The following is a 23,576-nucleotide window of genomic DNA, read 5'->3' as shown; positions in this document are numbered from 1 at the left end:
CGGGGTTTCTACACCTGGGCCCATGTAGTCATTTTAGTGTTGTTTCTGGGTAGTAGACAAGACCTTTAGCACTGTTATTTCTTTAAGGTAAAAATATAGAAAGATACAGTTGCAGCAAGTGCTTAGAAAGGAGTGAAAACATTTTACAAATCAATTCATTGTGACAAAGTGTTCAGTATTCTATTCCAGGATAACTGCAGTCATTGAAAGAACTGCTGTCAAAAAGCATTGCCTGATTTATTCGTTTGGGTATTTGAACTGTGTGTCTGAGATCTGGGAACGCATTTTAAAATTCATTTGTTTTGCCCTTAAATAGAAAGTTTATATAATCACTAACCCAATTATATAAATACACGGATTCTAAAAGACCATTTTCTCCCTGTCCAGCTCTACTCTTGAGGCAAGTTTAACTTTTTAAGCATGCTTCATATTGTTATTCCTCTGATATTTCTACTTACCTTTCCTCTGCTTTCCTATTAATTTTCTCCATATTGCTGCTTTGGCTTGGTTGGAAATGTCAGAACAAGATGCCTGTGCATGTCAACCAGGGTGTGCCTATGTTCAAACTGCCATAGCCTGTTACTTAGCTTCTGTGGGAGAAATATTGCAGGTGTGGTGTCTCCAGTTGGAACTGAGATGTATAGAGCATCTGCCCAGTTTCTCCAGCTAATCAGATTTTCCAGAAAAATTAGAGTAATGAAAAAATGCTGTTTGTTGGCAGGACCTATTGATGAAAGCTAATGTTCATAGATTAGTGTTCTGTAAAGCTCTGAAAGCAGAGGCATAGGATATTTCAAATGCACTGCCCTTGTGGTGAGACCAGCCTGGGTCATGAAGTATGACCCATTTATTTGTTGGCTTTTTTTTTCTTTCCTTCTCTCCCTCCTCCCTTGCCTCCCTTTCAATAAAGTCCTGTTTAAGCCAGCCACAGTTGGTTATTTTATGTAGCATAGGGCAAATTAAAAATAAAACTACTTAGACCAGGGCTCAGTACAATGTTGCAAAATAAGAAATATGAGCTTTACATGCTTTATAAATGATTTAAGGTAGTAATTTTTACATTTAATTACCAAAAACTAAAAAATTATATTCTATCAAAAAACAGATAAGAAAACAGTGTTTTATAGACAACACTTGGAGTTGAATTGTCTTAAAACTTGATCTCTAGAGGTTGAAGAGTGGACTGTTGGTGGGACTTCATACCACCCTGTCCCCCACCCCCCACCCCGATTGTAACATTTTCCTGCAGTCATGTGATGGTTAATTTTATGTGTCAACTTGACTGGACCATGGTCTGCCCATATACTTGGTCAAGCATTATTCTGGGTATTTCTATGAGGGTGTTTCTAGATGAGATTAACATTTAATTCAGTATGCTGAGTAAAGCAGATTGCCCTCCCTAGTGTGGATGGATCATAACAAGGCTGATCCTCTCCTGAATAAGAGGAGGATTCTTCCTGTGTGACTTACTTCAAATTAGGACATCAGTTTTTCTCCTGCCTTTGCACTTGAACTTAAACATCAGCTCTTCCTGGGTCTCGAGCCTTCCAGCCTTTGGACTGGAATTATATCATCAGCTCTGTTGGTTTTAGGCTTTTGAACTCAGACTAGAACTAAACCATCTGCTCTTCTGAGTCTCTAGCTTGCTAGCTAACCCTGCAGATCTTGGGACTTGCCAGACTCCATAATCGTGTGAGCCAATTCCGTATAATAAATTTCTTTCTTCTCTCTCTCTCTCTCTCTCTCGCTCTGTCTCTCTCTCTCTCTTGCTCTGTCTCTCTCTCTGTCTCAATATACATACGTATACACACACACACACACGCTTTATTGGTTCTGTTTCTCTGGAGAACCCTAGCTAATACAAACCACAATAGCAAGTAGCACATAATCTATGAATTACATAATGTATGACATGTGCCATATTGACTTCAGACCTGGGCATACCTGCAGTCAGGGTAAGCTCTATCACTGTCTAGATGTGTGGCCTTGGGAAATTATTCAACCTCTCTCCACCTCAGTTTCCTGATCTTTATGAGAGTACACAGCAAAGTTCTTGAATAACATATGGCACATAGCAGTCTCTCAAGATATTAATTCTTGACATTTTAAACCAGACTACAAAACAAATGTAAGCAATAAAATAATAAGATAAATCTTGTCATTGAGCTGTCATGTTATTTCCATGAATAAGTTGTAAATGGACATCTGTGCATCTTTTTGTGCCATCTTCCTGGAAAAGATTCACACTGTTCCCACTGCCTCCGTCCCCAAATTCAAACCTATTGATCTTTTCTAATAACAGTCTTCTAGTGACCCACATAATGCAGTGGTAGTAATTCTTCTGAATAATTTAGGTTGAGTGCTTTGTTCCACTCTTATGACCAAAATTAAAACCTGATGTTTAGTAGTGCCACTATGTAACCATAACCAAACCAGAGATTTCAGAGCAAAAGGTTGGCTAGCCTTAAATGATTAAAAATGTGAAAAGATGACATTAATAAGTATGGTACATCTACAAAATGGAATACTAAGCAGTTAGAACTAAAATGAGGACATGTTCTATGTACTAATATATGAGAAGAGTGCCACGAGATAGAGTTAAGTGGAAAAAAGTGCTGAGAGTATGCTACCTTTTGTGTAGAAATGTGAGAAAGTAAGAATCTATATTTTTGTCTACTTTTATAGGCCTGAGGAAACTCTAGAAAGAGGCAGAAATATGAATCGTAATCATAGCAGTCATAATCATAGCAATTACATGGTTGTCAGATGGTAGGGAACTATGTGGATAGTGGGGGGCCTAAGTGGCAGAGACACTTCACTGAAAACTGTTTCATAATTTTTAAATTTTTAAACCTTATGAATGAATTATCTATCATAATTAAATTTAAAAAAGAACAAAGAGAAGAAAAGCTATTAGGGCATATTCACATTAAGGTTTCTCTCTACACCCTTTGAAAATCGTGTTACATTGTTTTATTTATAGCTCCCAGCTGCAGATCTCCTAACCTTATTACTTTGACCTGATTTGAGTAATTTAAGAACTAGAATCTAGACAGATGTACATGCAATTTGTCTTAATTACTGTAGTTTTAAATTTTGAGCAAGGTGAGTTGTGAGTTGCAATATTCATACAGGTAGTGCCCAGCTTATGAGCAAGTTGTGCTATAAAAGTTCTTCTTCTACTGTTCACTTAAAAATGGTTAAGATGGTAAATTTATGTTATGTATTTTTTATCATAATGAAAACATGTAAGAAAAAATAGTCTGGATTTGTTTATAGAAATGAAAATTTTGAATTAGAATTTTTTTTTTTTTTTTGTCTTTTGTCTTTTTCTGTGTCCGGCAACGGATCGCAACCCTCAGTGTTGCCCCCGTACCGGACCGGGGACCGGCAACGGGATTGCAACCGTCGGTGTTGCTCCCGTGCCTCGCTCAGCCAGTGAGCGGGAACCGGTCTGTATGTGGGATCCGAACCCACGGGCGGGAGCGCCGCCACGCTTCCCAAGTGGCGCACTTATCCAGTGCGCCACCGGGCCGGCCCCTGAATTAGAATATTTTTAACTAGAGGTTGTTGGTCCTCAATCACCTGATCATCATGACTTGTGTACACTCCTTTAAAGCTTATATAAATATGTGTATATTTAGGTATAATTGTTTACCTTTATTAAAAATATCATTGTTTATATTTGCAAACATTTGTCATATATGCTCAAGGGAAGATTTATATGTTGCTAATAAACATTATCAGCAATACTAAAAAAGGTTCCTTTTCCAGACCATCAAATGAGTACCAGTTGCCTTTCTTTTAGTACAAGGTATTGTGTACATTCTAGGTGAGAAAAGTGAGCATGAGGTGCCCCTCAAGGGGCTTACTCTGTAGTTATGCAGACCACCCATAAGCATTCCAAAAGCTAAATAACCCTTCTAAAGAGATACTATGAGGCAGTCCATGACTAGTGCCAAGCGACTCTTATAGACAGTACCTGTTCTTGCTAGTAAGGACAGAAGGTATTTGGACATCCTCATGTTTGGAGAGTTTTGGGAGGAGACTGGGTTGAAAGAAATAGTCAGATTCTGGATAGATAGAAAGGAAAAGAAAGGGTAGCCCAAATGTAGAAGGACAGTGGACAGAAGCTGGAGAAGGACGTGAGTGAACTGTTTTTTCTAGTGCAGTGTTGTAAAACAGATGGGAGACAAACAGGTAGCAGCTAAGTTGTAAAAGTCCTTGGGAAGTTTGAGCTTTAGTTGAGAAACACAGGTTTTGGAATAGAGAAGTGATGTCCTAAACATTACATAAGTATAACTTGTTTAATCACCTATTTTTCTTCCTTTTTCCTCATTCATTCAAAAAATATTTTTTGACTACCTCCTTCGTGCAAATCACTGATATAAGAATATTAACATGACTGTAAAGTATAGAAGATTGGCAAAAGCATGTGTGAAGCAGAAAGCCTAATGCAGTGAACCATTATTGTGGTTGTGATACTGGCATTGATGAAAAGGCTAATTTTTTTTTAACACTTACTATATGCCAATGTTAAATGCTTACATGTTATGTTTTATCCTCATGTCCTAATGTAGTAGATATTTTCATTACTCCCAATTTAAAGATGAAGAAACTGAGGCTTATTGAGGCTAAATGACGTAGTCACACAACAGATGTTAGTATAAATGTCATTTGTGTAGCAGATGAAAGTTTGTATATATTTTAGATGCCCTGTTTTGTTTGATCCTCCCTATGTGTGGTAGGTACTCTAAATATTATTATTCCCATTTTACAGATAAATGCAGAATTGAGAAACTTGTTTGGGTAGTCATTCGTCAGATAGTAATGATGCCTACTGTGTGCCAGGCAATGGGGACATAGCAGTAGACAAGATAGATCAAGGTTCCTGTCTTAGGGAATTACTTTCTGGCAGGAATGAATAACAATCAGTAAATAACATGATATAATTTCTGGAGCTGACAGGTACTGATGAGGAAGATGAAATAAAGTAAAGTAGAGAGGGGCTAGGGTTGCCTGCAGAGAACAACTTTGCCTGTGGTAGAGAGGGAAGGCCTCTATGAGGAGGGGATGATGATGGAGACCTGCATGAGAAGACATTCATGAAACAATCTGGAGGAAAAAACAAATAAGTACAGCCAGTGCAAAGGCTCTGTGACAGGAACAAAGTTGTCATGTTCAAGGGATGGGAGAACCCATTGTGGCTGAAGCATGGTGAAGAAGAGGATATGAGAAGAAAACAGGATTCACGACACTTTGTGAAGGAAGGATTAACAGGATTTTGGTGACTAATTGTATATGGAGGGTAAAAGAGAGACATCAAAGATGATTCTGAGGTTCTGAACTAGAGTGATCCATTAAATGAAGTATGAGGAGTAAGAGCCTGTTTGGGGTGGGGTGGGTTGATGAGGAGTTGAGTTTTAGAATTATTAACTTTGGAAATGGCCAAGAGAAAATTGTCCAGAGGGCAGTTAAAAATATGGAAACTGGAACTCAAGACTGGAAATATAAACACGGAATAATCTGCTTACACATAATAATTTAAATCTACCAGAATGAATGAGATTTAAGAGAAAGAGAGAAAGTAGAGTAAATATATGACCACAAATTTAGGTGTGAGGATTATCTATCTCTCAAGGCAAAGCAGGTTAGAGGGCAGAGTGCGGAGTTGCAGAGGCAACATTCTGCAGAATGGCAAGGTAATAGTTATAGTCTTTAGGTTTGAGAAATGAAAGAAGAAAAAATTGGGTAGTAAAGTGTCTTAATTTGTTCAAACAGCTGTAACAAAATACAATAAACTGTGGGTGGCTTATGAACAAAAGAATTTTATTTCTCACAGTTCTGGAAGCTAGGAAGGTTACACCTCCTTTTGACAAAGTAAATACTAGATCTCATCCAAGAGAAATAAGGCTTAATTTTTTCATTTGTTGTTAGAAATTTTGATGAGACTTTGAATAATTAATTTTTTCTCATCCTTTTGAGAACCAATTAATTGCAAGGACTCTATCAAAAATAGAATTTATAACATTTTAAATGTATATTTGTTTTTGTGGATCACTACATTATATTTTCTGTTTACATTTATTTAAATCACATGGAAGTCTGCCTGAAATGGCATTTTCACAATGGTTCTGGGAACCATCCCTTTGATTGTATGATATTTACTGCTGATATATGTGTTCTGGTGTTTCTTGCCTTCCGTCATACATAAATTCTAGTGGCATATTGAATACCATAGTGAAGAACTGAGTGATGGTAAATCAAAGGCTTTACAGCATACATGGGGAATGTGGCATTCATTACTAAAAGGAGTTATATTTCATCAGTATTTTCAGAGCTCCCTAATACTGTAATTTATTGGTGCTTCCTAATGTTCTCTGTTAATCATAAACAGGCTCAAAATTGGGTTCATTTTAACAATGTATAATAAATGTTATAGGAATCTTTTCCACACACAAAAGAGTAGCAGATATTCAACACTATCTTTGATTAGAACTATTAATTTAACAGCTTGTATTTAATGAACATAATGCTAATTATATAGTCAATCGGGTAGTTCATTCTCTACTATAGGAACTATATATTAGAATAAAGTTATTTTGGTGTATAAGCTGCCAAAGGAAAATTGGCTAACAAGAAATGGAATAACCTTAGATGTGTTTAAGATGTCAAATGAACAACTTTAACTTAATCATTTTTTTTAAGGAGAATACGTAAATTGGGTTTTTATTTTTAGTTCCACCCCTTCCCTTTAGAGTTAAATGATAGAAAATGACTCTGAGTCCCCAAACTACTCTTATGCATCATTCAAAGTAGCTCTGACAGGCTAACCCCTCTGGTAGTGATGAGATTTATGACTTTTCATTCCTTGGTGTTCCATTACTCTGCTACATAATCAAATTGATTAGTAGGCAGTGTGGAGCAAGGAAGGAAAGGCGGCTGCTTAGAGCCAGCTGTTGTCCATCATTTTAATGAACTTCTTAGAGATGGTTAATACTGTCCTTCATTCTCATTGTAGCTGATGATGACCAGATCTTTAAAAATGTTTCCCCCCTCCCTTATTCTGTATTACAGGGCCCACTGGAAAATGATTTGGTAGTTCATGTAGCACTCGTAGCAGAAAGCCAACGGTATGAAATCCAGATGAGTGGTGTGTTGTTTTGTGGGGAGGGGACGGGGAATGATTGCTTTGTGCTTACAGTATTGAGTATGGTAGTAGAGATTAATTTTATAGAACCCTTAACAGGGTTTCAAGGATGTCATTAATGTCACTTTAAGTGCCAGCAGATCATTCATTTCATGTTTAAAAATAGTTTTGTTTTAGTTGATGTGAATATTAAATAACTGTGATCAGTACCAGTGTTGCCTGGGGTGTAGTTTTGAGAAATTAGTGCAAACACATTATGGGGATTCCCAAAACAATGCTCATCCTTCCCGACAGCCCCCAAAGCTCCCATCTGATGCTTCCTGGAGAATCCAAGAGGGCCTCTGGATTCTAGTGCAGTTGGCATATTACTGATTTTAACAAATTAATAATGTGCTCCAGGTTAGCATAGTCTGTTCCCTTTTATCCTCCTCCTTCATCACTTCCTAAACTGTAAATGCGTTGTCTAAAAATCTCTCTCTTTTTTTTCCCTGTGCTCTTTAGCCTTCAAGTTTTTCTCAACACATATGGTATTCAAACTCAAACTCCTCAACAGGTAGAACCCATTCAGATATGGCCTCAGCAGGAGCTTGTGAAAGTAAGTGTTTCTGCCTCTTTACTTTCTACTTTGTGGAGGTAGTAAAGGTAGTAGAGCATGATTGTCAGACTTAGTTTACAGGCAAGTCACATAGTTAAAATCTGATTGTGAGATAAGATCATAATCCAAAAATTTTTAATTAAATTGAGACGCCCACTTTATTGGACATGGTCACTAAAAAATCAACTGCATTGTGTGTGTGTGTGTGTGTATGAGTTCTTTATATTCATAGGTGTTGTTGATTTCTACTCCTTGCTAAAGTCTATTATTAACCTAGGCTGAGCATTTAAATAACACTTCATCTTTAGTAGTTGTGTAAAATTATCCTTTATATTTTGACTTGATTTTTTCCTATTATATGAACTGTTAAAACAAACCTCCTCATATCAAAACATTTTTTGGTAATCACTATTTCCCTTTTTCTCTTGCCTTACTATTTGGAGTCTGAAGTAATTCCTACCCTTTTATTTGCTGGGTTTCAAAGTAATTACAAAGTAACATCTGAGTTTGCCTTTGATGGTTACATACCTATTTGGGATGGGATCAAGAGGTGACTTTTGAGTCCTTTTGTATGCACTGCTCTGCAGATGGATCCAGAAGTGCCTGTGTTTGTGAATATTCTTGTTCATTAGGGACAGGAAATTGTTGACTCCCACCAGTGACTCATAAACTACCATTTTTATTTAGCAGTTGTTAAAAACGTATGTACAAGAACAAACTCCCTAGTGTTTGGCAGAAGTGTTTATAACAGTGTCTGTCAAATGATAAGCTGATTAAGTTGATGTAAATAGTTGTGGTCAAAGCCTTGATGCTATAACAAGAGACTGAAGGCTCAGAGAAGTGAGGTACATATTACATGGGAAAATGCAAGACCCCTATAATTACTGGTTATCAGGTTAGACCTTGCCCATAGGCAACACAGACCAGAACCTAGGCATCAGGTGACTAAGAGCACCAGCTCTTCGAGAGTCCTTAAACTTCCTTTAACAAATTTAGAGCCCTCCCTCATCCCTACCCCTACCCCAACCCCATCCCTTATACCATAGAGAGATAACGCTGAAAACAAAAGGATCCCTAGAGTAGGTAACACTTTAAAATCACACCAACATGCAAACGGTGGTACAAGGCAAGGAGAGGAGCAATTTGGCAGGGGAGAAAAGGATGCCAAAATGTAAGGTTTTCATGCTGTGCTGTCATTATTCAGGTGCAGGGTGTTTCTGCTGAAACACTTTTGTGGCCTCTCACTGAAAGCTCTACAGAATGGTAACAAAGGTTATTCTTTGATAAACATACCCTGGAAGCAAATTAACCCAGATCTGCTTTTTCATGTCTAATTAGTATTAGCTACTTTTTAAAATGGTAGGTGAGTCTATACCAGATAACGTGCAGTCAAGATTTAAAAGGTCAACATGGCTAGCAAATGACTTTTATGTGGCATTTTATTCATTCATTCAGCAGCAAACATGCTATATGCAGAATACTGTGTGGGGCACTCAGATGAAATGACTTTGTCCCTGTTCTCAGCAACCTCTGAGTCTAGTGGTATGACAGAAAAAAATAGTTAATTATAGTCCACTTTGATAACTGCTGTAATAGACATTTGTACAAAGTGCTGTGGAATCAGAAAGATAGTAGAAAGCATTGTGTTACAGAGTAAATGAAGATGTGTAGAACTTATTTTATATTTTGTTTAAAAGCTAGTGTTAACACATGATTTACAATTTTGGTGTGTGGTATGGCCAAAAAGACAGATTTGTGACAAAGAGCCCAGCTTCCCTGTGCGTGACAAAGAGCCCAGTTTCCCTGTACATGTATCAAGATGGAAGATTGTTCTTTGATTGTGGCTGTACACTCCTGTTGCAAACTAGCTGCTCTTTGGGATTCATCCTCTAAGATATATTGCCTAGCTCCTTATAAGTCTACCTTTTAAAAGTAAAGGTATTTCCTCAAATCTTAGTTGATACACATATTTTTATGCCGACGGCTGATCCCTTTTCTGAGAAGCTGCACCCTCCTTCAACCTACTGAAGAGGATGGAGGGCAGACAGCTGAGAGCAGGGCTTTCACAGTGTGTGGTTAATGTTCATGATGTGGTGAGTGTGGTGTGATTCACTCATGGGGATCAGAAGACAGGGCTCTGCTCTACGGTGCAGACCTTGTATGAAGTACTTCTGTACTTCTGGGTGGCTTGGTGACTACTATGTATTTCAGTGCATTAAATAGGGGCAGCATTATCTGCACCCTGGAACACAAGGTGCATTCCAGGTCTGTCCACCTAATAGTCATAGACCTGCTGTACCATGGTTCAGAAAGCAGAGAAGAATCCTTTTACTATAATAAAGGAAACCTACTTAGATTAGTAAACTTAAACTTGTGCATGGTTGGTTAATATAATCACTTGTCTAAAAGAAGAAATCTGAAGTAGTATAGACATACATTTATTTCTGAAAAATTGAAAATATTTGAGGGAATGGGGGCTCCATCTAGTATTATGTGCTATACCGTATAATGCTTATAGTGTACTTTTTCTGGCCAGCTGACTTTGTTTAAAACCACTGCTATTATAAAATCAATATTCACAGCACATGTGGCTCAGGAGGACTTTCAGTTGCTCCCTCATTCATCCATCCAGTACTTCCTGAGTACCAGCTATGTGTTAGGCACAGTGCCAACCCTGGGGATGCTGTTTTACAGGAATGTACAGTTCAAAAGGAGAAAGAAACGCAAAGCTAAGTCTGATGGAGATGCTTGCACAATAGCAGCGTGATAGAGAGCTCTGGTAATGACATTAATTTTGTATATGATGAAGTTGTTATTTGAAATCAGTTCAAATCACAATCAGTAGATTGTGTAGAGACAGTTGGTTTAATTTTCCATTTAGCAAAATTTAGGTTAGATTTCTACCTCTCATCAAATGCAAAAAATAAATTCCAGATAGATTAAAAATGTAAATATTTTTAAATGATTTAAATATAAAATTACTAGAAAAAAAGAATATTTTTATGTCTGTTGGGAGAGGAAGTCCATTGTTAGAATGATAACCACTGCCCAAAAAACCATTAAGAAAATGCTTGGCAAATTTAACTAAATATAACATAAACAATCTGGCACATCAAAGGTGCTTGTGAAATTTCCTATTAGAAAAATGTTTATATTGAAGTATCACATGCTGAAATGATGTTTGACCTACTATGCAGTCATTCTCACATTTCATAACAACATTGAGAAGAATAAAGTAGGTAAAATATTTGATTCAAAGGGTAATGTTCTTAATATACCAAGTTCTCTTACAAATAAAAAATAACATATACCCAGTAAAAAGGGAACAAATGAAAAAATTTATAGAACATACAAATAGCCATTAAATGTATCAGAGAATATTCAGTCACAAAATATTTGAATGTAGTAGTTTAAAAGTAAAATGAAATGTCATTTTTGACTTAAGAGAGTAACAAAAAAGGCCTACTGTTAATGCCAACATAAATTGGTAAATTATTTCTAGAGGGTACCCAGCCTGGCATTATGTTTTGAAGATAACATACATTCTCTTTGATCCAGCAAATCTAGGAAATTGTCCTGCAGATATAATAGCACACTGTCCAGAGGTGTTTATTGAATTATTTTTAAGATAAAAAATTGGGAACTGCCTTTATCAGAGGATAGGTGTTACATAGCGTAAGGGGGCTTCTTGATTAAGTGAGTGCTCAGCTCTGGCATTGATTAACTCCTAATTCATTCCAAGATTCTGTTTTTACCTTATAGAAATTCTAGATGTTTCTGCTCTACTGCAGCACCCTTCCTGTTTTCTAATACTTCTACAGGTCTTTTTCCTGTATTTCTTCAATCATTTCAACATTGAAATGTAGAAAAAAATGCATGGGCTCATTTTAACATCTTGAAACTAAAATGCCACAATATTAAGTTTAAAAAAATGGAACACCAAACAGATTATATATTATTATATGGACCCATTTATGTAAATATATACACATATTAATGTATATGTATGAGTATATATTTATCTATATACTTTTGAGAATCTATAACCCTATCTGTACTTTTGGTGCTTCTTAACGGATAACACAATAAGTTACACCCCTTTCAACATATACCATAGTCATATTATTGTTGCATAAGGGATTGTGAGAGTAAACAGGACCATTCACTTATAGCTTGCGGTTTGAATTTTTTATAAAATTCATATAATCAGAAAAATCAATAAAGATAATTTTATTTTGGTGGGAAATACTTGAAGGTGGAAATCTAGTAGGAGATGTATGGCCCTGTTTTTAAAAACTTTAATAAGCAGATTTTTTAATGACACAGGAAGCATTTGTCTCCTTGTGTTCTTTTATGAATCAGACAGAGCCATGGAAGTTGTACATTTATGACAGCATAAAAACAATGTTAATTTTAGAATGTTGCTAAGTGGATCTGCAAAAGTTTTGCTCTTATATCTCTCAGTGACCCAAAATCTAAGTTGACATCTTTGACTAGCTTGTTTTCCTACAAGTCCTTGGATAAGTTTTCCCTATTCTCTATTTCTCTGGAAAGATCAGAAATTAACAGGGTGATAATCAGGGGGAAGAAAGTGGCAAAAATGAAAAAGCGTGGATTCTTGACTCTACAAACTTGTGTCTTACAGGCCTATTTTCACCTGGGTATCAATGAAAAGTTAGGACTCTCTGGAAGGCCAGATAGGCCCATTGGCTGCCTTGGAACGTCAAAGGTGCTCATGAAATTACCTCATAGAGTGATGTTCAGATTATACCACATGCTGAAATGATGTTTGGCCTGCTATGCATCACTGTCATGTTTCATTATGTACTTGGGCTAATTATCTGAATTACTTTTTTCTGCAAGTAAATCTTATTTATTTTGCATGCTGATTCAATCAAGAAACTTGAAAATTTCTTAACATTATATGGATTTCATAAGCTATTAATTTATTTGATTATTTAGAATTAGATACCTGTTTTAGTTTTTATTGGGCCTTATGCTACTGCACCTTTGCCTTTGGTATGCCTTATATTTATTTTTTTTAATTTTCCTTTACAGATTTATCGCATTCTAGGAAAGACTGTGGTTTGTTACCCTATCATCTTTGACCTAAGTGATTTCTACATGTCTCAAGATGTTTTACTATTGATAGATGACATAAAGGTAGCTTCAGAACACCTTTTTATTGAATTGGAATGACTTTATTTCCACTGATTTTATCATGTATTATTAAATTGAACACTCTTGGGTGTCTATAATAATGCTGGGGGATAACACAGTATAAAATATGAAAGTACAGCAACATCTGCATAGCTTTGGAGCAAGAGTTCAAATTACTTGCAGCATTAGAATAATAGATGGAGTCTGTCTTGTATAAAGTTGTATGACTTTGCTTATTATGCCTTTCTACAAATAGTATGAAACGATGTAGTTTGTAAAAGCAGGGAGTGAACTATTTTGACAACTGTGCTTATATGACAGGTAATAGTTTCTCTCTTTTAGAAGCAAAATAATTTTATTTATGAAGAATATCCAGTAAAATCTCAACTAACTCATAGCTCCATGGGTTGAAATCTCCTCTACTTCCTTTTCCACTTGGAGAGTAAAGCAGCTTAGAATTATGGTTCAGAGAGTGAAATCTGGAGCCAGATTGCATTTGCTAAAATCTTGGCTTTACCACTTACCAGCTGTGTAAGCAAGTTACTTAACTCCTCTGTGCCTCTGTTTTTCATCTGTAAAACTGAGTAACAATAGGGCTCTTCTGAAGATTAAATGAGTTAATATGAAGTGCTTTGTAAGTCTTTGATATGATGATGATGATAGGTAGGTGGATAGATAGATATTTAGCCAAATAAAGAACTCCCTCCACATTGCTTATGGTATATATAAGTTTAATTTAATATCTTCTATTTGCTGTAATATAAATCGACAGTTATATGGAGTGAGAATTAATCTTCTGGATGATTTTCCCCTGGGACCATTCTTGAACTTATTTTTTAAGCCAAAAAAAGAGAGAGAGAACCTTGAAACATGTGTGGTGACATTACTTTTAAGAATGAAGTTTGAAATCAAAATGGTTTCCAGCTTAATTTGTGTGTACATGGCACCCTATTACAACATTTCTACCTCTAAGTCGTTTAAATTATCCACGGTTTGATTCTGAACTGTCTTGATATATAAGAGTTTTGTTGGCTCTTTGCCACTCATGGTTAAGCATCCTGATAAGCTCAGATACTGTAAAATGTCTTATTTCCTTATTGTTTTGTTTTGATAGAATGCACTACAGTTCATTAAGCAATATTGGAAAATGCATGGACGTCCACTTTTTCTTGTTCTCATCCGTGAAGACAATATAAGGTAAGTGGATGAAAAGAGTAAGGTGCGTATATCTTACTGCCATTAACATTATGAACCCTTTGGAAGCAGTGCCTCCTTGTATTTTTTTTTTTTATTCCTTTTAGCATGTAGTACTTAGTATTAGATTATTAATTTCTCATTCTGTTCTTAACATGTTTATATTTTTTAGAGGTAGCCGGTTCACCCCCATATTAGATATGCTGGCAGCCTTTAAAAAAGGAATGATTGGAGGAGTCAAAGTTCATGTTGATCGTCTACAGGTAGTCTTCTGAATGTCAGTGTGTTTCTGTTTTCAGGGCAATTAATCTACAGTTACGTTTCTTAATATATGTTTCACTCAAGGTTTTTGTCTTAAGCTTTTATTCTGTACCTGTCTTCCTATTTCTGCTGTTACCATCCTAGTTTATCTGATCCCACCAATCAGATGATTGAACAGTTGCAGTGGTTTCCTAAGCAGCAATTTTAGACTTTAGTAGCTCATCAGGTACTAAATGAGCTGACTTCATTTTTGCATTTGAGGAAGTTGGGGTCCGTAGTGGTAATGCGACGTGCCATATAACGTTGGGCTTTTAGGGACAAGTTGGCTGACTCTTGGTGCAGTGCTCTTTTTCCTACTTTACAGTAATATCCAACCTGGAGATAATCCTTCATCCATTCAGAACTTCACAGCATTATCTTCACGGCTCCTAAATTACAGAGACCCTCTCTGGTTCCCATGTAGCCATAAATGCCTCTCTGTTCACAATTATCTCCTACTAAACACTCTTTGTGCTTTAGCCAATACAAATGAATTACTATGTCCTTAATTTTATGGAGTTCTGCCCCTCTGCTTACACCATTTCCTCTGCCTAGAATATTCTTTCTTTTTTCAAGGTCTCCAGGCTTTTAAGTTTTATCAAACTTTAAAGGCAACTCGGCAAAATCGCACAGACTAGAAATAGCATTTCTCTTCTTTACCATTCTTTTATGACCTTTAACTTAAACTATTCAGATTGTTGTCCAGAATGGACTTATTTTCTATAAAATAATTGTGATCATCCCATAGGGTCTTTCACATAGTAGGTGCTCAATATTGAGTATAAAAGAGGAAAATTTGTAAGGAAGATTTATGTACGTAGTATTATAAATGGCATGTTTACATATTCATTCACTAGTGGTTGTATTTTGCATACTTGATTGATTTTTACCTAAGTTTTTATCTTTTTCCCCTTATTTTCTGTTTCTTTGTCTTTTTATAATGCTTCCTGGCACAATTTCTTTAATTTTTTTCTTGCAGCTATCCTGTTGAGTTTTGCATTTTGGCTAGCATGTTTTAAATTCTCCTTTTTCCTGTTCTTGTTTTGTGGATGTTGTATTTTGTCTTTTTTTTTTTAAGAATGTTAGAGATTTTTTGAAATTTGCCTCTCCTCTGCATTATCTTTTTCAGGTTTCTTTTTCTCAGTCTTTTATGTTGGATGCAGTTGTCAGATGTCTGATAATCTTTAGCTATCCATTGATTTTTTTTTTTTTTGTCTTTTTTCGTGTCCGGCAACGGATCGCAACCCTCAGTGTCACGCCCGTACCGGACCGGGACCGGCAACTGGATCGCAACCCTCGGCGTTGCGCCCGCACATCGCTCAGCCAGTGAGCGGAACCGGTCTGTATGTGGGATCCGAACCCTCGGCGGGAGCGCCGCCGCGCTCCCAAGCGGCGCACTGTAGCAGTGCGCCACCGGGCCGGCCCATATCCGTTGATTTTTTAACAGTGAAAGAGTAAAAAGTTTATAGGAAGCTGTGTTTGGGGGATAAAGGTTCTTCTCTTAATGAATCCATTTATAAGGTGGTCTGATGGCAAAGGCCTTTTTTTGTTAGGAGAAGCATCTGGTGCCAATATCTGGAGATCTTTTCTCTGAGGCTCTTAGGTTTCCCCAGAAAATAAACACCTAACCTCATGCCTAAAAGACACACACTTTGCTTCCATGTCCTGAGAGCACAGCGTGGGGAGGGAGCCAAAGGTTCCACTGTGATGTATATAGTTTTTCACTTAATCCATTGTTTAATTCTTACATCTCCTGCTCTCTGCAGTGCTTTATGCTCTTGAATACAGAATCTTTAACTAGAAAAAAGCCTATTGTCACCCAAAAATTAGGGAGATGGAAGCAGACAGTAACTTCCTAGCTGTTTAGGAAAAGGGGAGAAACTCTTGGATCCAATCACTTTATATATAGACTGTCAGTAAATAAAAATTTCTTTTATCGGGCCGGCCCAGTGGCGCACTGCTACAGTGCACCGCTTGGGAGCGCGGCGGCACTCCCGCCGAGGGGTCAGATCCCACATACAGACTGGTTCCCGCTCACTGGCTGAGCGAGGTGCGGGGGCAACACCGAGGGTTGCGATCCCGTTGCCGGTCCCGGTCTGGTACGGGCGCGACACTGAGGGTTGCGATCCGTTGCCGGACACGAAAAAAGACAAAAAGGAAAAAAAAAAAAATTCTTTTATCAGCAGTATGTGGGCTTCAGGGTCTGAGGCTCTGTCCTGTTCTCTTTGCCCTAATGGATCTAGGATCTATACCTTAGTGGGTTTTTGCCTTAAACATTTTTTTTTCTACTGTCATTTTAGTGATATTTCAGGAAAGATAGAAGTTAAAGATATGTGATGGCCATATTAACCAGAAATCTACTCTTGCTTTTATACTTGAATGTCCCTCCCTTTCTAGGATCTACCTAGATATTGTTCTAATTCACATAAGAAATATGTAGACCTGTTTTTTAAAAAACGAGTTAATTTTGATGAGAAATAGAAGATTTGAATAAATGATAGGCTATACCATATTCTTGGATGGAAAAGCTATTATAGGATGTTCGTTGCCTCTAAATTAATATATTGTTTTGTTTTATTATAATCATAGTCATAATTTCAGTGGGAATGGAATGGAGCTTTTCACAGTCCCATATGACTAAAGGAACAAAAATTGGAGTTATGATGACCCTCTTGAAAGCATATATCTTAAGAGTAAAAGGGAATCAGAAATAGTCCTCACAAATAGTACAAAGTAAGATCATCCAGAGCCTCAAAGTATTTCTGTGGTAATTTATGTACACTGTCTGTCTTTCATTCAAAAATTACCAAGCATTCTAGGAAAGAAAATGAAACAACAGAGAACCAAGAGGAAACACAGGCAATAGAAATAGACCTACATTTGGTCCAGATATTGGAATTGTCAGACATAGACTTTAAAATAACTGTGATCACTATGTTTAAGAAATTAGATAACAAGTTCGACAATATTATTAGAGGCTTTGAATCTATGTAAAAAAAGAATCAAATAGAAATTCTAGATGAAAAAGTCAGTCACTGAAATTGAGAACTCTAATTTCTTGTCTCTGCTTCTGTCTGTGGTTTGTAAACTCTTTCAGGCCAAGCTTCACTGATCTCTGCATTTCCAGGGTACTTTGCTCACTGCTATTCTCTGTGGGAAATATGTAAATAATTGGTTTATTGATTCAACAAATATTTATTGAGCTCCCACTCTAGGCACTGGGGATATAGTGGTAAATAAGATATACAAGGTCTCTGACATCATGAGACTTATTCTAGTGAGGGAGCCCAACAAAAAACAAAGCCAGGTAGGGAGCATGATGGGAAGGAGTACTATCTTACGTTGGATGTTCAGTTGGAAAGAACCGGGTTGGATATCACTGAACGTCTTAGAGCAGGATACCTTTTTGAATATTATATTGCATTTGACACATAAACAACAATATTGTTTTTTAATTACTATCAGAACTAGGGTATTGATGCCTAGCAAATTGATCATAAGTGTGTTTTTTACAAAACTAATTTAGAAGCCTTTGCAGCCAGCTGATTTTTTTTTTTTTTTTTTTTATCAAAAGCTCTAGAGACTATTAATGGGATTTAGGATTTGTCTGTTACCTCAGACTAACCATTTACTTTATGGGCTGAACTAGAATATAAGGGTGAGTAAGCTAATAGAAATGCCATTTACTTTATGGGCTGAACTAGAATATAAGGGTGAGTAAGCTAATAGAAATGGAAAATACTAAATAAAAATTATTTCTCCTATGTTTTCAGTACTAGCTGTCAGCTCTGAGAGTTAGGTAATTCTTGACTCTTCTATTTCTCTCATATCCCACATTACAATTTATTATTAAATCCTGTTGTCTTTACCCTCAGATTATATGTAGAATCTAACCACTTAGTATCACCTTCAGTACTAACATGATTCAAGCTACTATCATCTTTCACCTAGATTTTTCCAGTCATCTCCTAAATTCCTACTAGATGTAAGACAGCCTCTTCATACTCTACCTACTCATAGGTAGTTAGATTATGTCATGTATCGTAAACCTTCAATGACTTCCTCTCTCACACAGAGTGGAAACCAAAGTCTTTCAAATGATCTCTGTGCTCTCCATGGTCTGGACTTATGTCTCTGACCTCATCTCCTACCATCTCCCCCATCTACTTTATTTCAAGCACACTTTCCTCCTTACTGCTTCTCAAACGCACTAAGTATGCTTCTGCCTCAGGACCATTGCACCTCCTTTCCCCTCAGCACCACACACTCTTGCCTCAGATTCATATTGCTGACTACAGTCCTTCCTTCAGTCTCTGATTACATGTCACGTTATTAGAGAAGTCTTTTCTGATCACCCATGTAAAATGGCTAACCTGTCTCTGCTTCCCTGCCGTGGCACTCCCCATCCCCAGCCTTTCTTATTTCTACTTGGCACTTATCATCTGACATTATACACATATAGAGTAATTATATATATAATGATATTGTAATTTGAATAATAATTATAACAACATAATAATATATAATAATATAATTATATATATAATTTGCTTCAAGAGGGCAAAGATTTTGTGTATTTTGTTTATGCTGTATTCTCAGTACCTAGCAAAGTGCCTGGCATATGGTAGGTGTTCAATAAATATTTGTCTAATAAATTAGTTAATTAAAGAGCAAGACTTATAGATTTGAGCCTGCATTAGGAAATTTCATTCACCTAATTGTTATTATGCTTTGTCTGCCTGGCACAGACTCTGCTGTCAGGAAACTTATAATTCAAGAGTGATCTGACTGTAGCTGGAACATGTAAAAATGTGCAGATCAGTTGTATGTTTGGCCTTCCTCATTTGAACTCTGCAAGGAGGCTTTAGAATGATTGCTGGTAATATGTCCATCCTGCTGTCTGTAAGCTGGTATTTCTTGGTGATCTACTTTGCTTATGAGTTTTCATTAGAGAAGAAGGCAGCGTAACTCTGGGTGGTTAACCAACAAAAGCAACATTTTCTATGTCCTGTTTCTTCACATTTGAAATGAACAGTGAGAAAATAGAGAAAATAGTATATGTAAGACAGTCTTAATTGAAGAATTGTCTTATTTCTCAAATACTAATTTATGGCTTGTTTTTTATGCAATATATTTCTCAATTTTCCCTGAAACTCATCAGATAACTAGAAGTGACACATAATGCTAAAGATCATTGTAGATTATCATTCATTTGTACTAGTCACCATGAACCACTGACAAAAACTGTTTGAGTTCAGGCTCATATTTAGTTTGTTCAACCTATAATCCAGAACTAATGGAAAATAAAATGACCAAATATGGGTTGCCACATGGCAGAATTCAGAGAAACACTGGCCTGAAAAACCAATACCTTCATCATCCTGAAAAAGGAAGATTTGGAGTATTCCAACAGTGGATAACACTGAAATATGTTTCAGTAGCAGAATCCAAAGTGCAATTTCATATTGTCTTTTCCCAAAACAATTTTAGTATTTCATGTTTAATTTCAAAATTTTATTTTTTTAAGCATTTTAATACTTACTGAATTATCTTAATACCAACTGAAAAATAAATGCTCATAGAGAAGATTTGGAATGTTCCCAACACAAAGAAATGATAAATGAATGAGGAGAGGGATATCCCAGTTACCCTGATTTGATTGTTACACATTGTATACCTGTATCAACTTATCACATGTATCCCATAAACATGTATAATTGTTACATATCAATTAAAAATAAATGCCAACAATTCTAAGAACAGAGTTTATCTCATGTTGACTTTCCTATTTATTGTCACTCATGAAACTGTAACTTGATGTGTATATTCTGTTTTAGGGGGTTTGTTGTAAGTGGAAACCTGTCTGATTTTAGAATGCTCACATAAGATTATTTCAGAGTTGTATATATTTTTTAAGTAAACTTTTTTTTGCAGTATTACTTATAGAAAAGTGTGTGCACAGAGAAAATAGAGATGAATTTGAGAGTTTTAAATCTTTTCTCAATCACATTTCAGACACTAATATCTGGAGCTGTAGTAGAACAACTTGACTTTCTACGAATCAGTGACACAGAAGAGTAAGTCCCTTTGGGTTATTTAGTTATGTACTTTTTCTTGTGATTACATTAGAAAAGCAGGAAATTTGAAATGTTTTCTTTTCATTTCTAGGCTTCCAGAATTTAAGAGTTTTGAGGAACTAGAACTTCCCAAACATTCAAAAGTCAAACGACAAAGCAGCACCCCCAAAGCTCCTGAGCTAGAACAACAACTGGATATCACCGTTAGTGAATGGAAAAACAAATCTACACATGAAATTCTTCAAAAACTGAATGTGAGGAAGATGCAGTTTACACATGACCCTAAGTGAGGTTGGCAGAGCAGGAACTCCCAGAGTCAGGCCATGTCTTTTTGTCCTCTCAGTGAAGATAGCAATTAATGTCGAGTGGATGGCCTGTCTACACTGGGGCAGTAATGAGAGGTTGTTCTCTTAGTCTTACATTAGCATGGATGTCTTAAAGGTGCTTAAGGCATGTCGATAAATATTCTTGCATATAAAAGTATTTTATGGGCCACTAGCAAAGATAAGGTAGTTATAGTTGCCTTTGGGTTCTCCATATTTCTCTTTCAGTGTCCTTTCTCATCCAGGTCTCTTTCTTGCCCCAGTGATCTAATGCTTGTTTTTTAAGTCTCTCTTTTCAATAAGGAAAGCAATCCTCTGACTGCATCCATATGAACATTTTAACAACCTAATAGTTTAACTTTCCTGAAGTTATTTACATTTTAAAAGGGTAGGGTATAGTACTTATTCAAGGAGATGAAATTCTACAGGTAAAAGTATAAACACTGTGGTATCTTGTTTGGTATACAAATTTGAGCATGTAGACCAAATATATATCCTTCCAGACATCATCAGTTCTTGTTATTGATCAGTATTATGTGGATCCACATAAGCATGAACATGTTATAACAGGCACAAAGCACATAGCACTGTACTCTAATATACAATAAGCATTAATTATACATGTATCATCCATCTTTTCATAACATAATATCATCCATCTCTTCACAACAGGTTAGTAGCAACATGGTCTCCCATTTATGAATAAGTAGAGTCAAGAAGGGAGTGGTTAAATGACTCGGCCAAGCCTCTCAGAGAGTAGCAGAATCAGTATTAATGCTTGTAGACAACATATTTTCTGTTCATTGCTTATCTTGTTTCCTGGAAAATTTGATTATTAAGTCTATCTACCTCAGGAAGCTGGCTTATCTACCTTCTGTCCCCAAGATATCAAAGATAAATTGTTGTATATAATGTCGTCTTGTGCTTGGTATTGTATCAGTGACATTTTATCTTTTCTCAATTCCATAGCAAGGTATTTTCTTTCTGCATCATGTGGTTTCATGATTAGTCACCTCCTGTGGTAATTCTTGTACCCATTTAATTCCAGTTCCTCACAGTGATTTATGTTTTCAGGACTGCAGTTGTCTAGCTAGCCAAACCGTCCTGCTGGGTATACTGCTCAAAAGAGAAGGCCCCAACTTCATCACAAAGGAAGGTAAGAGTACATGTCTAGGGTGGCATTTTAAATAATAGGACATCTCTATTCTTGAACATACATCAAATATGCATAAAAAATATCCACTAAAATGTTACAAGTTATTTCCTCCTCCATTAAACTTTTTTTTTTAACTTTTAAATGGAAAACGTTCATTCATACCCCCTAGAGTGGAGTAGACTGATGTATGAACTCCTAAATTGCTTTCATGCAGTGATGCTTGATTGTTTCTCTGATTGTCTGAATGGTGTTGGAGCCTGGATTCTGCCTGTGACTATTAACCTCTGATGATCTGATAGTTGTTTATTGACAGTTTCAGTTTCTAGTTTTATTTTCTATAACTTTTTGAGAATAATATTGAATTATTATGTCTATAAAACTACTTCCCTCATAGTCTGCAGCAACCATTTGGAATGGAACATGGCTTTTAATAGAATCGTGCTCTGAAGATGGTTAATAAAAATAAATCATTTCTAATCATGTCTATGTCCAGTCTGCATTAATAATGAAACCCAGTTATCCCTGAAATCCACACTTGTATTTTGAGTCATGACTGTAAGGAATCCTTGAGTCCCATATCATGGTCTGCTTCTGGTATTTTATGATACAGAATATATTTCAAGTACTAAATGTCTAGTTACTTAAGGTTTTTGGCTCATCTGAAAATACTGTGTTCAGAGGTATATGTTGATTTGATTAGAGATGAAAATTAAGTCAGTGGCCCAAACAACAGTGTAATTAGTAATATTTATAGTTCTGGTAATGAACTAAACAAAATTATTCATTCAAATGAGGTCTACTTAGTTTTTGCATTATTGTAGGTAAGAGATAACCTTCTTAGTATTACACATGTGAATTGTATCCAACTCACAGTCTTGGCTGGCTGGTTAGCTCAGTTGGTCAGAGCATAGCCTTATAATACCAACGTCACAGGTTCAAATCCCCATACCATCCAGCCACCAAAAAAAAATTTCTTAGCTCATTAAAGGCAGATGAACTTTATGCAAATTTCAAACAGAATTTCTCATGTTTCTAATTAGTCTTAAAACTGTAAGTATAAACAAAATCTCAATTATATTGCGGATATTTATTGAAATTTGAAATTTAGCTAAAACAATAGGATTTTTGAAAATCAAACATGTTATTAGGAACCTAGAATTCAGAATGGTTATTTTAGTAGTGCTTTTAAATAAAACAAAATTTATATAAAATAGCTTATAATGAAAATGCTGAGGGAACTATTTTTTAAACTGTTTTTATAAATGAGAAAAATATTCGTCTTTTACTTAGATATTTGAAAGACTTTTTAAGTGTTTTAAATCTGTTAAAACCTTATGATACACTGAAAATTATAAGCATCGGGCCGGCCCGGTGGCGTACTGGATAGTGCGCCGCTTGGGAAGCGTGGCGGCGCTCCCGCCCAAGGGTTCGGATCCCACATACAGACTGGTTCCCGCTCACTGGCTGAGCGAGGCGCAGGAGCAACACCGAGGGTTGCAATCCCGTTGCCGGTCCCCGGTCCGGTACGGGGGCAACACTGAGGGTTGTGATTCGTTGCCGGACACGGAAAAAGACAAAAAGACAAAAAAAAAAAAAAAAAAGAAAATTATAAAAAAAAAAA

General features: G+C 36.3%; 1 protein-coding gene across 2 annotated transcripts in view; it reads left to right on the top strand.

Moving 5' to 3' along the window:
• Window positions 1–23,576, top strand: part of PHKB (phosphorylase kinase, beta) — a 183,133-nt gene that overhangs the window by 129,427 nt on the left and 30,130 nt on the right. For both annotated transcript variants that reach the window (XM_008578695.1, XM_008578694.1), the window contains 9 exons: window positions 7,078–7,133; window positions 7,652–7,745; window positions 12,391–12,474; window positions 12,804–12,908; window positions 14,020–14,102; window positions 14,272–14,362; window positions 20,415–20,476; window positions 20,568–20,730; window positions 21,874–21,955. In XM_008578695.1, the coding sequence (XP_008576917.1) occupies window positions 7,078–7,133; window positions 7,652–7,745; window positions 12,391–12,474; window positions 12,804–12,908; window positions 14,020–14,102; window positions 14,272–14,362; window positions 20,415–20,476; window positions 20,568–20,730; window positions 21,874–21,955 (820 nt within the window). The remainder of the gene's footprint in view (window positions 1–7,077; window positions 7,134–7,651; window positions 7,746–12,390; window positions 12,475–12,803; window positions 12,909–14,019; window positions 14,103–14,271; window positions 14,363–20,414; window positions 20,477–20,567; window positions 20,731–21,873; window positions 21,956–23,576) is intronic.

Source organism: Galeopterus variegatus, unplaced genomic scaffold, assembly GCF_000696425.1.
Source record: "Galeopterus variegatus unplaced genomic scaffold, G_variegatus-3.0.2 Scaffold1747, whole genome shotgun sequence".
In the NCBI taxonomy this organism is placed as follows: domain Eukaryota; kingdom Metazoa; phylum Chordata; class Mammalia; order Dermoptera; family Cynocephalidae; genus Galeopterus; species Galeopterus variegatus.
The sequence above is the reverse complement of the archived record's forward strand: the minus strand, read 5'-3'. Positions and strand labels throughout refer to the sequence as shown.